Genomic DNA, 16,084 nt, shown 5'->3' on the forward strand with positions numbered 1-16,084 from the left:
GGTGGTAGGGCCTTGGCCTGGGGCTCGAGCTCACAGTGTGAGACCCCAAAGTGGTGACGTCATTTGCCAGCTCCCAGGTTATCAGAATGCCTCCCTCTTCCTCCTGGGTCACTCTTTTCCTACAGAGCACCAGTTTTGATCTCTCTCCTGTCCTGAAGTGCCCACCCCAGGCCCAGCCCTTTCCCCAGGGCCTGACTGCTTCAGAAATTGGGGGGAAGGGGACAAAAGAAGGGAGTAGGGCTAGAATGATTCCTGTACTGGGGCCTGGAGGAGGGAGGAGCACTTCCTTACCTGAGGGCCAGGCCTCTCCCCTTGTTTGCTCTGAGATAGCCAGTCTCGCTGGGGCCCGGCACCAGGAGGCTGCCCTGTGGGCACTCGCTACCTTCTCCCAGAGCCAGACACCCTGACGGACCAAGAGCCGTCAGGACGCGGCCATGGCCTGGCTCCAGGGGTCCTTCCTCTGCGGAGCGCTGCTGGGCTGGGTCTGCTTGAGTGGTAAGGAGGGGGCCAGCGGACGGCGGTGGGAGGGGGCGGGGCCAGAGCCCGGTAGAAGACGTCGAAGGCCGCTGGGAGGGTGGAGGACAGAGGAGGCCGCTGGGCCAGCAGATAAGTTGGGCCTCTCGGGAGGGTGTAACCACCACCCGACTTTTGTTTTCCTTTCCCCGACAAGCACACCCTCAGACCGGGCCCAGTCTTGGCCCTTTCAGTTCCTTCCACCCAAAGAGCCGGTGGTGTGTGGGCTCCTCCCTCCTGGAAACCTCAGGCTTCAGGAAGGGAGGGATGGAGCAGAGGGAGTTGAGCCCCAGGGGAAGAAGGGCACCCCGGCCGCGTCACCTGAGCGCTTCTCCCGCCGGCCTTTCGGCCACTGCAGCCCCCGGGCTGGCCGTGGAGGTGAAGGTGCCCACCGAGCCCCTGAGCGTGCCGGTGGGCAAGACCGCCGAGCTGACGTGCAGCTACAGCACGTCGGTGGGAGACAACTTCGCCCTGGAGTGGAGCTTCGTGCAGCCTGGGAGGCCTGTCTCCTCGTCCCAACCCGTGAGCTGAGGGCACCCGCGCGGAATGGGGGGCCCTCCTGCCTTTGGCGGGCTTGGCCAAGAGAGGCAGGAACAGGGGACCCACCCAGCGATGAGGGCGAGGGGGTCGGAGAGGGCGCATTTGTGGATCAGTATGCTTGGATGAAAAAGATCTTTCTAGATCTTCTTAGGAACGCAGTCTCCGTGAGGCTATATCACACATACAGCCCTGTGTATCCAGCCGCCTCCCCGAGTTCCTCCATGCAACCCCTGTACGTTAGTGCCGCTCCAGTGTCAGTTCATAAACCCACCAAGGCTAAGCTGTTGTGATTAAAAGCAGGATAAAAATGCTGCCCCCTCCGGGAATATTTGCTTCCCCTCCCCCCAGACTGAGAGCATGCTTAGCGGAAAGCAATGACTCTAGTTCATTCAGCACCTGGGAAGGGATGGTATTTGGCGACAGATAGACCTCCCTGGTTCTGGCTACAGAGTATCAGCTTCCCTGGTGGCCATAAGGGAGGGGCTTCTAATCCCCGCGTTGAAGAAGGACTACAGAGTTGACGCCAGGTGGCAAAAAGCACATATGTGTCTTCTGCTTCTCCCCAGATCCTGTACTTCACCAACGGCCAGCTGTATCCAACTGGTTCTAAGGCAGAGAGGGCCAGCCTACTTCAGAACCCCCCCACAGGGGGAGTGGCCACCCTGAAACTGACTGATGTCCACCCCTCGGACACTGGAACCTACCTCTGCCATGTTAACAACCCGCCAGATTTCTACACCAATGGGTTGGGGTTAATCAACCTTACTGTGCTGGGTGAGGCAGGCTGGGGACCCACCAGCCACCCACATAACCTGAAAGATTGCACTGGCCCTGCTAAATCCTCCCCTATCCTGATTTCCAGCCCAAGGGCACAACTGCACTGGGGACCCCGAAGGAAAATGCCTCCCTCCCAAAGTCCTCCAATCCTACCCCTGCTCCACCCTCCACAAAGAACGCCTCCTCCCTCAGTCGCTCCCACAGATAGGGATCTGAGTCATGCCCCCAAGAGCTCCATCTTTGGGGGAACCTCCCATTTGTAGCTAGGTTTCTGTCCCTCTCTAGGTCAGTAGCAGAGAGGGGGAGTGCCCATTAAAGGAAAAAGGGCCCCTGTCACTAACCACTAACTTTGTGTTCAGAGCACCCATCTCACCCCAAACTAGAGCCTGCTTGGAGATGAGCAAACAGAAGAAACTATTAAAGGGGCTGGAGGTGTTTAGATGGAAAAGAGAAGACTTAGGAGGTGGTGTGTGACAGCTGCATTCAAATATCTGAAGGGCTGTCCCGGGGAGGAGAGTTTTTGTCATTTCTCTTTGTGGGCCCAGAGGGCAGGTATTGGGACCAACCGGGATATTATACTAACACAGATTTTGGTTCAACATGAAGAAGAATTTTCTAACAATCAGAATTTCCAATAGTGGAAATCATTTCCCTGGGATGCAGTGGTATGTGAATAGAGGTGGACCGCTACGTGGTAGGAGGTATTGAAGCAGGAAACCTAGCACTTCATGGGGGTGGGGTTAGAAGAGGGCTAAGGTACTTCCTGTGATTTTTGCAGTGCCTCCCAATAGCCCCTCGTGCAGTCAGAGTGGTCAAACCTCCGTGGGGGCCTCTGCTGCATTGAGATGCAGCTCTTCCGAGGGAGCCCCCAGGCCAGTGTACAACTGGATCCGCCTTGGATCTTCTCCTACACCACCTCCCGGCAGCATGGTACAAGGTAAGGGCCCACACCACCTTCTTCAAGGAAGAAGGGACTCAGAACCTGGGCAAATCTGACCTCTAAACTCCACACGCCCACAGTACGAGTTCCAAGCTTGCAGGTATGAGACACACTGCTATACCTTTCCCCTGCTTCTTCCCTGGCTTCTGTTATTGTTCCCTCCTGTCTTCCTGTACAGTCTGTGGCTGCGTGGTCCCCGGAGCATTATTCAAGCTAAATGTACTTCTGATATCCTGGAAGAGAGTGGAAGGCAGGGGCATTCTATGATTCCCACTTGCCTATTTTGGGGGTCGGGATTCCTTTTAGATTTCTTGAGGGTCATGAATCATTTCCAAACTTCCTAGAGAGGAAGCCGAGGAAGAGTAGCATGGACTGGCTTGAATCATTTAGCCAGTTTCTTCAAGGAACCATGTGACTGTCTAAGAGCCTTGGCTTCCCAGCCTCCTTATGCTGGCTTCAGTGCCCTGGTTCTCCTCCCAGCCCCAGCAAGCCCCTTTATCAATCCGGAGAGCCCCCCAGATCACTTCCCAATGTGTGCTCTTCCTTCTAAAGGCAAGGTAAGAAGCAGCTTAGAAGAGCATTTGGGTCAGCTTAGAGCCACCCAGAGGGCACAGTTTCCAGCAATCAAGCCCTTTTCCCCCAACCAAGAACCTGACAATAGCCAGTAGACACCCCACCCCGATTCCACTGTGGTTTCTGAACCCTTCATGTGTGTGCTGTCTCCCCCTTCCCTGAAAAGGCAGCTGTGTAGTGTGGGAAGAGTGCAGAAGTTGCAGTGGTTTTGACACTTCCTCTCTGGGTCGCCTTGGACAATTACTTTCCTTCTCTGAGCCAGTTTCCCCACTAATAGAATGAGGTTAGTCCCTTCCTGACAGGATTATTGTAAGATGAAATGAAATATGCTTTTGTCATAGTATAGCTCACTGTGAGTTGAATGAATGATGGAACACTTCCTCTTTACCCTCTAGATGAGGTGTCCGGCCGGCTCATTCTCACCAATCTCTCCCTGGCTTCCTCGGGCACCTACCGCTGTGTGGCCACCAACCAGATGGGCAGCGCATCCTGTGAGCTGACCCTCTCTGTGACTGGTAGGGGATGCTGGGCAAAGGCTGGGCTGGCAGGCCTGGGTTGGGGGTCTGCATGACGCTATCTGAGGCACCAAGGAAGGTCTGCAGCTCTGAGGATCCTGTGTCTCCTAGAGCCTTCCAAAGGCCGAGTGGCCGGGGCTGTGATCGGGGTGCTGCTGGGCGTGCTCTTCCTGTCAGTTGCTGTGTTCTGCCTGATACGGTTCCAGAAAGACAGGAGGAAGAAGCCCAAGGAGACATATGGGGGTAGTGACCTACGGTGAGCAGGAGGGCTGAGGGCTGGTGCAGAGTGGGAAGAAAGGGCTTGGGTTAAGAGTTGGTGACTTCAGGGCTTCCCTGGTGGCGTAGTGGTTGAGAGTCCGCCTGCCGATGCAGGGGACACGGGTTCGTGCCCCAGTCCGGGAAGATCCCACATGTTGCGGAGCGGCTGGGCCCGTGAGCCATGGCCGCTGAGCCTGGGCGTCCGGAGCCTGTGCTCCGCAACGGGAGAGGCCACAACAGTGAGAGGCCCGTGTATCGCAAAAAAAAAAAAAAAAAAAAAGAGTTGGTGATTTCAGCCCTCAAACTCTGACACCTTTGTTGGGGGGCGGTCAGGGCACGGGGTGCTGCTCAGCCCTGGGCTTTTGTGGTAGGAGTGGCAGTACAGCCCGTGTAGTTGAGCGTGTGAGCGAAGTGTGCAGGGCAGAGGGCTTGGTTCATGAGCTGCCCTCACCTCCTCACACTTAGAAGAATTTTTACTTTTCACTATTTAAGGCCTTTTATACACATCGACAGGATGTGGAGGCCAGTTGTTTGTCCTGAGCACCCAGCTGAGTTTCGTTCTTGTGTGGGGGGCAGTAAGGAAAGGAGGGGCAAAAGCCGCCTGTCCTCAACTTCAGCTGTCAGTCATGGGGTCCAGAATAGGGATCAGAGCAATATTTCTCCAAGTGTGGTCCTCAGATTACTCGAACAGAAGTCACCAGGAGCTTGTTAAACATGCAGATTCAAGCCACTTCCTATTCCTCCTGAAGCAGAATCTGTGTGTGTGTGTGTGTGTGTGTGTGTGTGTGTGTGTGTGTGTGTGTTGGGGTGATGGGGCCTGAAATCTTCATTTCAACCAAAGTTCCACCATGATTCCTATGCAGAGTGAAAATTAGAAGTCCCTGGGTTAGAGGATGATGGTGCTCTGAGGGATGCTTCCAGCCTTCACTAAGAATTGCTTATGTTTATCAGGGAGGATGCCACCGCACCTGGGATTTCTGAGCAAACTTCTGTGAGGGCCGATTCTAACAATGGGCTCCTGGAGAGGCCCCCGTCTGCCAGCACTGTGACGACCACCAAGTCTAAGCTCCCTATGCTTGTCTGATTTCTCTCCGGATCCCTGAGGGGGAATATCAAGAAGTAAAGCCTTTGGGTACCATATTGTCTCCTTCTTTCTGCCTGTATAGCCAATTCCTCTAGGCGGCCCAGAGGGTGTTACCGGTAAGGGAAGGAGCGGGCTTGAAGTCCCAGAGGGGATGCTGTAGGCGGGAAGTCTGGTTGGTTCCGAAGGTACGTTCTAACCCAGGTTCCTCTCCTCCCTTCCCCCTGTCCACCTCCACTTTTTGGTTCGGTCAAAGGAGATTGTTCAAAATTTCGAACGGTGGCCTTGTGCACCCAAACTCCCTCCCCCCCGGCACCCTCTGAACACTTGGACATTCCTCTTTATTGTTCACATTCCAACCCAGCACGGTCACATGCACACACGGAGATAAAAACCCTCCCGGCCACAGCCCCAGGAGCCCGTGGGGGCGGGGCCGCGGAAGACTCCTCCTACCGAGCCTCCCCCACACTCGGCCTTTGCAGAAACAAGCAGACAGCTGGAGAGGCGGCTCTCGGGGTGCGCTGGGGAGAGGGGAGGGCAGATTACAGGCAGGTGTGGGGTTGGGGTGTGAAATGGGGACTTCCGATCACAGCAAGGGGTATCCGACACCATAAAAACCCTCCTCCCCTATCCAAAGTTCTGGGACTAAGCTGGGACGTGAACAGCGCAGAGAGGCACGGCGCCCCCTTTAGCTGCGCAGAGATCGAAAGGACTTTTTTTTTTGGAGTGTTTTTGGGCAACGCTTAGGGCGCCCTCCGCAGAGCGCGAAGGGAAGCGCACCGAGGCTGCGGAGGCAGAGCAGCATGCTGGGTGCGGGGAGAGGTGGGCGAGAAGCTAAAGAAGGAAGATTTGGGAGCGCGGAGGTTGGGGTTAGGGTCGAAGGGGGGGCAAATGGGGACCATACTAGACTGGAGAACTAACTAAAAGGGCACGGCCTTGGTGAGTCCTCGACGGAGTCTGCCTCGGTGAGGGAGTCTCTGAGGACGCAGAGAGGGCTCCTGAAGCTGGCAGGTTGGTGGGAAGGAGAGGATCACAAACACGGCAGGGAAGTCTCGTCACTGCGAAGGGGACGTGGCATCCATCTCTCTTCGGGAACTGAGGAGAGAGAAAGTCTGAGAACCTGCCCTCTCCCAGTACTTCCTCTCCCCTCTCCTTCCTGAACCAGGAACCAGGGCGGGGAGCACCAGGGAGCCCCGGTCACCCGGAACTGCCCACCCGGAGTCACTGAGCTGAAATGAGCCCGCGGCCGGTACGTGTGAGACGCTGGGTGTTTATGGCCCCCGGCCGGGCTGGTCAAACGCGGGTGACTGGGTATCTGTGTCGGTCCAGGTGCGTCCCCGTCGCAGTCTCAGGCGTCTCCAAGTGTCAGAAAGCCTGCGGGCGCAGGTGCATTTTCCCTGGCTGGGAGGAGGTGAGGGCGGGCGGAGGGAAGGGCTGGGGATTTGGGCCTTTCCTCCCACTCAGGGGTCCCACCCCGCTGCTTCGGAGTCGTATTCATTACCTTCGAAAATGCTCAGTTCTTTGGTCCGGGGCGGGGCAGCAGGCCGGGTGGAGAGAGAGAAACAGGTGAGCGCTCCAACCCGCGGCGTCCTCAGCCTCCTCCCACCCCCCGCACGTCTCAGATTTCTAGGTCCCCATTCTTGACTCCTTCCACACCCTTCTCCACCCCCCAGCCGCCCTTAGTCTTCCTTGCTCCTTCGGAGGAGGGGGTCCGGGGTCGGGAAGGAGAGCCTGCGGCCCGCCTCACCTGGCCTAGTCTCCGCTGGGGCCGCCGCCCGCGCCTCCCCGGGCGCCCCCAGCTCCGCCAGGACCCCCGGGGCCCGGGCCCTTCCGGCCGCGCTCTCCGCTCTTTATCTTCTTCCGCGCCATGTGGCCCCGGAAACTCGCCTGGATTTTGGCAGCGGCCGCGTTGGCACCCGGATCGTCCAGCGGGATGTCTAGAATGTCGTCGTCCGGCTTGGAGCAGGCGCTCTCCTGGGGGGTGGGGGGGGCGTCCTTGTGGGGTGACCGGGCCGAGGCCCCCCGAGGGTGGGGTAGGAGGAGAGTGTTGGGGGATTGAGACGAGGGCGACGCGGGAGTGGGAAGTGCAGAGAAGGGCTAAGGCAGGGCCTGTGTGTGTGTGTGTGTGTGTGTGTGTGTGTGTGTGTCTTCTGGGCAGCGGCAGGCAAAAAGGAAGGTTCAGGGTCAGGTGGACACAGTTGTGTTCCCGACTCAGGAAAGAGAAGTGCACGGTAGATGGGATACAAGACAGCCGGGTAGCCCTGAGTGAGCGAAGGCCCCTTGCCAGCAGCCGAGTTAGGGGAGCTGCCCAGCTGACCGGAGGGTGGGTTTGGAGGAGCACAGCAAACCACAGCAGGGACTCCTGGACGTGGCTGCCCTTCCCCCGTCCTCACAGGGTGCCTCCAGCTCAGAAGGGTCCCTTCTGAGTCCAGGATTCCCTGGGAGAGGGTTCAGAAGAATCAGCAGGCCAGTCCCTTCGCTAAGTAAAATCACACCAGAGCTCAAAGCTGGAGTTAGGGTGAAGATGGGGCTTACCCCTCAGCGACGCAGCCTCCCTCCACCCAGGGCTAGAGGCCAGAGACTGTTTTCCCATTGCCTCTCCATTTTGCACTGCTCCTCAGGATGTACTCAAACAGAAGAGAGGAGATGGTCTGGAAGAAGCTACAGAGAAAAGGCTTCACTCCAAAAAAGGACAAAAGGAAAAGAGCAGGAGCAAGAAGCCCTTTCCATGATGTGCTCAAGAGAAAGAAAAGAATTATGACAATAGCTACCATTTAAGCACTGCCCTGGTTCCCGGCACAGCATCACGGAGTTTTACAGATGTTATTTTGTTTAGTGTTGGCAACAACTCTATGATGTACCTTTTATTGTTATCCCAGTTTACCCCTGATAAAACTGATTAGAGTGTGGAAACCATACCTGAGGTCATACCGGTAGTTATCAGTGGACCAAAGAGTCAATCCTTTGTATGTCAGAGTCCAGAGTATATTTTTAACCCCTACGCTGCAGGTAAGCAAAGGCATTCAAGAAAAGGAACCAAGCTCCACCACTTGCTAACTGAGTGGTCTTGGGCAATTTTTCTAAGCTTTTCCTAACTCAGTTCCTTCATCTGCAATCAGATAATAATATCTACCTCTGGGTTGTGGGGAAGAATAAACAATGTGATATGCAGAAAGCTTCTGGCATGATCTAGTTGGTCGATGAATGGTAGCTATTATGATTCCTTTAAATGATAGTGAGTTGATGTGAAAGAGCTGTTTTTGTAGGCTAAAGTGGTCGTATAAAAACAATTTCATAGGGATCAACCTAAAAATAATGAGACCCACCCACAGGCTCCAGGTTTCTGTTTCTCCAGCAGCCTGCCCTAGCTGAGAATAGAAAGGGTTAGGGAATTGATGGGACTGATTTCAGAGTCGAGGCTCTGGAACGGAGAGGGCCTCAGCACCCCCGCCCCCAGCCTGCCTCTCGCTTAGCGTTACTCACAGTGATGACGTGGGGTAGGAAGCAGAAGGGTACTGTGGAGTTAGAAGGGCATTTCTTCTTTGAACTGACCCTCTGGCTTCTAGGAATTTGCTTTTTTTTTTTTTGCCTGAGGACTTCCACTGCTTTCCCTGTACTTTGCTTCTCCGCAGAGGTCTCACGCAGTAGTAGTAATTCAGTTCTATTCCTTTCCCCTCGCTCTATCGCCCGTCCGGTTCACAGAATTGGGATGGGTGTGCGTGGGGCCTCAGTGATCACTGCCCCAGCCCGGTCCTGTCCTAGGAGGCACAGATTTACATCCCAGATACCCTAAGCCCAGGTTTACAAATGGCTTCCTCTCATATGGTTCCCAAGGCTGTCTTCATTTCCTGGGCTTCAGAGTTCCTCCGTTTGTGCTCAAGATGTCCACAATTGATTCAGCTTCGGTTAAAAGGAGTTATCAAGGGCCGGTGTGGTTGTGGAAGGGTCTGACACACTCTTTTTGTCTTTTCTGGGTCTAGTGCTCGCCCCCCGACATCTTATCCCCCACTTAGAAACAGAAACAACCCTTTTTGGATCCTTGATTCTCAGAGCTCAAGCCTTTCTTGGGATGTCTCAGGGAATAGGGATGCTTCTTCTCAAAAGAGGACGATGATCAAGAAAACATTCCTGAGCCCTTCTCCTGGGCCAGCAGCTGTAGAGGCTGAGCGGAGGAAGGGGTACCTTCCCCCAAACATGCTAAGGCCCACCTGCGGTCACCACCCACCCCAGCTGGATCCAGGATGGAACAACAGACAGAGCCACCCTCAGCACGCTGCTCCTCCCCGGAATCAGCCCCCTCTCCCTCCAGCTGAATTCTCAGGGCAGAGCTGGAGGGACAGAAATGGAGGGACAGTAAAAGGAATCCGGGAAGGGTCATGGTGCCTGGGTTGGTGCCTTCCAAAGCCAAGATCTGGTGGTATGTGCCTGAGAGCTCTGCACGAATTGGGGGGTTTGTAGGAGGGGGAGGGGGAGGGGGACAAAGGTGGGCAAAACACGAGCCATGGCTTCTGGTCCCAAATGGTCCCATCACTTCACCTCTGAGGGTCTCAATATCTTCAGCCACAACTAGAACTTGGCCTAGATGAATAAAGTCTCCTTCAGCCCCCAAATCCTAAAAGCTTTAAGAACGATCCCTGCCTACTGCTTCTTATATGCTGGGCCCTGTGTTAAGCGCTTTGCACACATTACCTCATTTAATTCCCATTTTACAGGTAAAGACACATCCTCGGAGACATTTTGTAACTTACCCAAGGTCACAGAGCTGATAAATAGTGATGGGATTCAGAAACCTGTGCTGTTAACCACTACCTCAGGGCAGGTAATTATTCCTATGAGTTCAGCTGGACCAAGTCAACTAGACCAAGCAAAAAATGGGTCCAAAAAAATGTTTCTTTGCCTTTTTATATTAAGTGAATTCAGGAAAGTCAGATATAAAGTCAGACTATGTAAATTGGCAACTGATACATCTGAATCAACAGCTCTTGCTCTTATAAAAAAAAAAAGCGGATCTGTTTTCTTCTTCTCATTTCTGTTTGAGCCTCCTTACAAAGGAGAAAGAAGAAAATAAAGCAGGACACCAGGTTGGATGGTCAGCAAGGACAGCCCCAGAATGGAAGGTGAAGAGGGACCGGTCCCCACCCCCGAGATGTGCTCTGCTCTCTATGCATATCCCAGCTGCTTCCCAGCACTGAGCCCAGCCCTCCACAGAATGGGGTTGGGTAGGAAGATGCTCAGTGCCAGCCCTGCCCCTATGCTCTGCCCCGTTACCTCTTCTTGGCCACCACGCCCCCCCCCCCCCCCCCCCCACAGCCTGACAATGGTGCTGTCTCTTGCTCAGTTCTTTAGCCCTGCAGACCCAGGACAGGGCCTGAAAGGGGAAGGCTCCTGTGTAGAGAATGTGCTGGAGGAGGTGACCCAGGGTGCTGGGCCACTGGGATAATTGTGCATTTGCCTCTTCTGTGCTGTTTGGGTGGGCAGCTTCTCCTTTTTTTAGGGGACACTTATTCCAACCACGTCTACCAATCCCTCAGTATGGCCTTGTGGGCACCCAGGAGCATGGTCCAGGGCAGACCAGAGCCTACAGGCAGGGACACGACATCCTACTCTAATTAGTCCTGCAGGTACCAGGGGAGACAATTTACATTCCTTCCCTGGCTTCTTGGAGTCTTTGCTCTCTCACCTCCTTCCACTGACCATTCTTCCTACCTTCCCTTCCCCATCATTCTTACCATCTTGGCAGTATTTCCTCTCCCTTACATGTGTATCCAGATCCCACCATCCATTTATTTTCTCTGTTTTGTAAAATACTGCTGGGGGTGAGGAGCCCAGGAACCTCCATTAAGAGCCCATTCCTCCTTTCACAACCAAAAACTGCTTCCTGGGGAATAACAAACAGAGGAGAAAGCCTGGAAGAAAATATGTTATTAGAGCTTTCTCCAGGGGGTGGGATTGTAGATGATTGATATGTTTCTTTTTTATACTTTTCTTTAGTTTTTAAATTTTTTTGTTATGACCATATTACCTTTATAATGAGGAAATATAGTAAATGTTTATAGGAGAGGTTAAATTACAGCTATTGGAATCAGACAAGGCTAGTGTCCCACCTCCACACTTAGAAGCAGTGCCTCCTTGGGCAAATCATTTAATCTTTCTAAACATCAGTTTGCACATCTGTGAAATGGGGAAAATATCTACTCCACAGGGCTGTTGTGACGATTAAACATAAAATGTTAGGTATGTGGTAAGCGTTCACAAACTGACAACTATTATTTGTATTAATAAGAGTTAAACATCATAACAACAACCACTTGTCCCTAAGTTCTTTCTGCCTCTTGGTACCCAGACATAGGGAAGCCTCACCTCTTCTAAACTGGTCTATTCTTTCCTTCCAAACCTCACTTTTTTCCCTTTTCTAAGCAGGCAAAGTGATAACCTCTTGTATCATTAGCTGGGTTGACCAAACGGCTGAGAAGACAAGACTTTGGAGTAGGACTTTCTCCATATGTAGGGGCTAAAAAAAAAAAATAAATTAAAATATCAAATAAATGAACAAATAAATTGTATACATGCATGATCACTGCACTCCTCGACTGTGCCAGCAGCCTGGTCCTGTACCAGGCGCTTTCATACCAGAGTACTTTAACAGCAACCCGCTTTGGCATTAGGTCTCCGTGTGGGCGCTGACAAATTGCAGACGCTTCCTTCCCTCGCCAGCAGGGCTCTCTCGCGGTCACTTCACCCAGCCCCCTCCAGGGCTAGAAGGCATTGGAGGTCTGGCCAGTCCCTCCCTAGAACCACGCGGACTAGGCTCTTTGCAACCCATCATCGCTACTAAGCTAACCAATAATAATTGACTATCTCACCGGCGCTGTACAGGGCGCGAGGGTCACGAGAGTCAACCTGTCAGCCCACCGACGGCGGTGGCAGTGGGATGGGGAATGGGGTGGGGTACGAAAGCCAGGGGAAAGGAGTCGCGGTAGCTTCGCTAGGCGACGGTTTCCAGCGTCACTCTGGGGGAAGTTCCTCTTCTCGTCTAACCTGCAGCTTCCCTGTTGCAGAGCCTTGCCGAGCTCCCAGACCAACCTAGACTGCCTGGCGGATGCGCGCTCAGACGCCCCCACGAGTTGAGGGACATTCTTCCTAGGGCTTTCAAGTCAGGCGGGCGCCTTCCACCACCCACCACCCACGTCTCAGCAGGCACCCTTCTTGCTGCTAGGTCTTCTGCACCCACTTCCATCCCTCACTCGCCCTCCAGGGGCTTCTCGGGTGCCCCTTCCCCCAGGCCAAGCTGAGTGCCCGTCCCCCAGACCCTCTAACTTACGGTGCAGCAGTCCATGCTGGTGTTGGGGGCCCTTGTCTGGGACGGAGGCTGGCGCAGGGTGTCGGTGCGGTGCCGGGTGGGGACTCGGGCAGTGGGGAGGCAGCCGACCGGGGCCAAACCAGCCGCTCAGCTCTCGGGTCCTCTCTCCCGCGCTCGGCCCTGCGGGAGAAAGTAACCTGAGCCCTGCGGTCGAGAAGCCAATCAGGAGAAGCCTTCGGCAGGGTGGGCGGGGAGATTGGAGGGGGACCACGCCCCCTCTCGGCTCCCTCCGGCTCGCTCCCCCTCCTGCCCCAACCCCTCTGCCTACACACTTCCATCCATTCCTCCTACACACCCCATCCTACCAAACTCACCGCCCCTGCTGCCGAGGCGGCAGACTGCCAGGCAGATGTATGCTGGCGCAGGCAGAAGGAGGACCCCGACATCCCGGGCACGAATACACTCGCATCTGTGCACAGCACCCCTCCCACCCACATAGAGAAAAGCATGCACCCCTCACCCACCTTCTCCATTCCACAGCAGAGTGATGACGATACCTTTAAACCGCACGTCTTAGGGGGCATTTCTTTGAGGACTGAGGGGGAGGGAAGGTAGAGGGAGCCATATTTGGGACTCTAGCTAGTTTGTGGAAGTGTGGGGAGGTGGGCACACATAAACACAAAAGCTCACGCCTGAGCCCCACATGCCCATATATGATACTCCCCAGGCTCACTAAAACGTGCATTTCTTCAACATTCAGACACTACAGACACAGCCTGCAAAAATAACTACATAAACCTTGTACACACACTGAGCAGATACATGCAGACTCCCTGTTATGTGCACACACACGCACACATATCCACAGGCAATCACACTACCTGAAATGTCTGCATTACATATCTATCTATCCATCCATCTATCTAAATGCCCTGCACTGAACAGACAAAATCATACATGCACAACACCCATTGTATGTATTTATATATGGATATGGACACTCTTCCTTCCCACTCACTGAACCACACTCTCCCTAACCTCTTAATCTACTGTTTCTGAATACGACAAAAACTGACCACTCTCACCCTTGCCCCTGGGAGGAAAAAAATACTCTCAACCCAGTATAGGGAAATATCAGAAGTCATCAGTTCTTTAGGTCCATGATGGAGGAAGGATGTGGGCTTTGTGAGAGGCCTGGGAAGGGGAGATAGGGGAGGAGCCTCGTGGAGGAGCAGCCTGCCCCTTTCGTGGTCGCCAGCCTCCCCAAACCAGTCAGGGTACAAGAGCTGGCAGTGTGGCATGTTAGTGAAGAGAGTGTGCCACCTCTGAGAAAACTAGAAAGTCTTTCTCAGCTGAGGTCCCAGAGGAGGGAAGGAAGAAAGGAAGCCTGCCCTTCAGGCCTGTTGACTGAAGCAGAGGGAGGAGGGGGAAAATGCCCTGTGGCTCTGGTCGGGACAGGGGATCCTGCAACAGCACTGCTGTGAACCAACAGCCCCTGGCCAGTCCTAGCATGGCTGTCACACGCTTCCTTCTTACCTGAATATTTGGGCCACGGGCTTTGCTTGCCAAAGGGAAGGCGAGCGGAAGGGAAATCCCAGTGGCCACTCTGGCTGGGGACAGGTTTAGCCAGCTTGGGGCCCCAAGCTGAGCTGGCTGCTGGCTGGGATTCCAGAGCTTGGGGTGTAGGGGTGTCTCTCCCAGCATGTTTGGGACCCACCCACCCTTGTAACTGAAAATCTGTTCCCCAATCTGTCTCTGGCACATCCTCCATCCCCCCACCTCCACCAAATGACAGGATGTCCTGGGAACTCGAGCCCTTGCCTAAATGATGCGCACATCTAGGGCCTTGGTTTGTGCCAGTTCCCGCTGGATTTCAACTCCAGATTCCAGAGGAGAGAGGGAAGGAGGACACTGGGGGCAGACTGGATATCAGGCTTGGACTCCGTGCTTTTCTCTTCCCAAATTAGAGCTGAGGAATTCAGGATTTAGTGAGTTTGCAGTAAAGTCTCCCAAGTTGCTAGGCAACATCCCTCTGCAGGCTGCAAAGCCTCTAGGCCCTTCTTCCTGCTGGTCAGAGCTGAAGAGGGGCTATCTTTAAAATGTGCCCCCCCCCAGCAAACCCCCTCACACGCAGCACAGCCCTTTCGTCTTCCTAAAAGACACCTTTGTGTGGGGTGAGGGTGTCTCTGAACACCGGTGGGCCCAAGGGAGAACAGGTACACGCGCTTATCAGTTCCATGGGCAAAACAACCATTTCAGCGACAGCCCACTTGAGGCGCCTACGCAGAACTGGCCACAGTGCTTGTCCTGGGGGATGGGCAGGCCCCGAGGTGAGGAAAAGGTAGACAGACAGGAAGGCAGAGACTGGGATAGGAAGACAGACACCCACAGACTGAAATATCCAGAGGCAGGAGCAGCAACACGGATGGCCCCATTTAATGACACCTACACGCAGACACACACAAGGTCCACACATCCACAGAGACACATACTGTGGGCACCTTGCCACACACTCACATCCAAAGACACGCACGGAAGTGGACCCCTTCACCAGCACACATCAAGGGCATGCACTTCCCCTGGTAAGGGGTTCCTCATCTGGACTAAGTGGCCAGAGTTTGTCAGCTAGTCCGGCTGGGTAGAACTCTGAACCAATGAGAAGGAAAGGGGACAGGAGCAGTGTGGAATGCTGGGTCTGGCTGGTTTACGGAGCAGGCTGCCTCACCCTGCGTCTCGCCTGGGGCCAAGGTCAGCCTTTGGAGTGTTACCTAGTAACCTGCTGGGCTTGGGCCCTACAGTTATCCTCCTTGACTCTTGAAATCTCGAGATTTCAAAAACTCTCCTCTATCTTTGCCCCCCCACCCCCACCCCAGCTATTGAAGGAGAAGGACTGCAGGCCTGGACAGGAGAAGAACTCCGGAAGGGCTCGGTTAGAGAGGGAGCTGGGACGTGTGGGTGCAGGGTCTGGACCCAGCATGGAGCGTGGAGGAGGAGGGCACAGAATAGAAGGCAAGGCTGGCAGAGGAGGAGATGGTTCAAAAAAAGAGAGGATAAAAGATGGATTAGTGGGAAGCTTCTGGGGTCCGATACAGATCCTTCTTGGGACAGATGGAGGGGGATTTGGAGAGAGTTGGTCCTTGTGAGCAGAGAGAAAAGCCAAACCACATGGCAAGCTATTTGCCAAATCTTGCGGCTTCCCCTCCCGGGAGTGGGCACTTTCTGAACATAACATCCTGGCTCAAGCCCACAGAGGGACTCCATGATAAGACGAGGGTGGGAAGTAGGAGGCTGTGCCTTTGGTGGAGCTGATTTGGGGGCTTCTTAGGTCAGGATTTTACTCATTTGAGCGGAGGGGGTGAGGGTGGCAGGAAATTCAGTTTTCTCGGCAAATATTCCAGCTTTTGCTGTAGTAGTATTTTTAGCAACTTGGCTGGCAGAGGGGGAGCCCGGGTACAGCTTTAAAGGGGCCTCTGCTAGACGGGAGGCCTCCTCCCACCCTCACCCCACAGGTCATAAAGGAGAGGGGGAGAAAGCACGCGGCTCTAGGGGTGCGTTCCAATTTAAAAGTCAGGCTTGCTGGGCGTTGG

The 16,084-nt window shown here is 54.3% G+C and overlaps 2 protein-coding genes across 4 annotated transcripts; one reads left to right on the forward strand and one right to left on the reverse strand.

Annotated features, from left to right (window-relative positions):
• Positions 1-41: 41 nt before the first annotated feature.
• VSIG2 (V-set and immunoglobulin domain containing 2) lies at positions 42-5,254 on the forward strand. Of its 2 annotated transcripts, XM_029208492.1 has the most exons (7): positions 42-495; positions 872-1,035; positions 1,620-1,827; positions 2,609-2,767; positions 3,739-3,858; positions 3,970-4,114; positions 5,068-5,254. In XM_029208492.1, exons 1-7 carry the CDS (start codon positions 435-437, stop codon positions 5,198-5,200), a joined length of 990 nt encoding a protein of 329 aa, XP_029064325.1. In that variant the 5' UTR covers positions 42-434; the 3' UTR covers positions 5,201-5,254. The 2 variants fall into 2 exon arrangements, with proteins under 2 accessions (XP_029064325.1, XP_029064324.1); XM_029208491.1 differs by lacking the exon at positions 42-495 and having other exon boundaries at positions 781-1,035.
• A 656-nt stretch (positions 5,255-5,910) lies between these two features.
• Positions 5,911-12,673, reverse strand: NRGN (neurogranin). 2 transcript variants are annotated; one of them, XM_029209662.1, is made up of 4 exons: positions 12,519-12,673; positions 6,945-7,171; positions 6,699-6,716; positions 5,911-6,292 (listed from the first exon to the last, which is right to left on the reverse strand). In XM_029209662.1, exons 1-2 carry the CDS (start codon positions 12,531-12,533, stop codon positions 6,950-6,952), a joined length of 237 nt encoding a protein of 78 aa, XP_029065495.1. In that variant the 5' UTR covers positions 12,534-12,673; the 3' UTR covers positions 5,911-6,292; positions 6,699-6,716; positions 6,945-6,949. The 2 variants fall into 2 exon arrangements, with proteins under 2 accessions (XP_029065495.1, XP_029065496.1); XM_029209663.1 differs by lacking the exon at positions 5,911-6,292 and adding an exon at positions 6,431-6,571 and having other exon boundaries at positions 12,519-12,654.
• Positions 12,674-16,084: the final 3,411 nt, after the last annotated feature.

Source organism: Monodon monoceros, unplaced genomic scaffold (genome assembly GCF_005190385.1).
Source record: "Monodon monoceros isolate NGI ecotype Baffin Bay Population unplaced genomic scaffold, NGI_Narwhal_1 Super_Scaffold_7, whole genome shotgun sequence".
Taxonomy (NCBI): domain Eukaryota; kingdom Metazoa; phylum Chordata; class Mammalia; order Artiodactyla; family Monodontidae; genus Monodon; species Monodon monoceros.

Bases quoted from the DNA above. Each gene is read 5' to 3' on its own strand.
- VSIG2 (XM_029208491.1), top strand. From the start codon at position 781: ATGGAGCAGAGGGAGTTGAGCCCCAGGGGAAGAAGGGCACCCCGGCCG. The intron at 1,828-2,608 runs GTGAGGCAGGCT...TGATTTTTGCAG, and splicing joins AATCAACCTTACTGTGCTGG to TGCCTCCCAATAGCCCCTCG. The intron at 2,768-3,738 runs GTAAGGGCCCAC...TTTACCCTCTAG, and splicing joins TCCCGGCAGCATGGTACAAG to ATGAGGTGTCCGGCCGGCTC.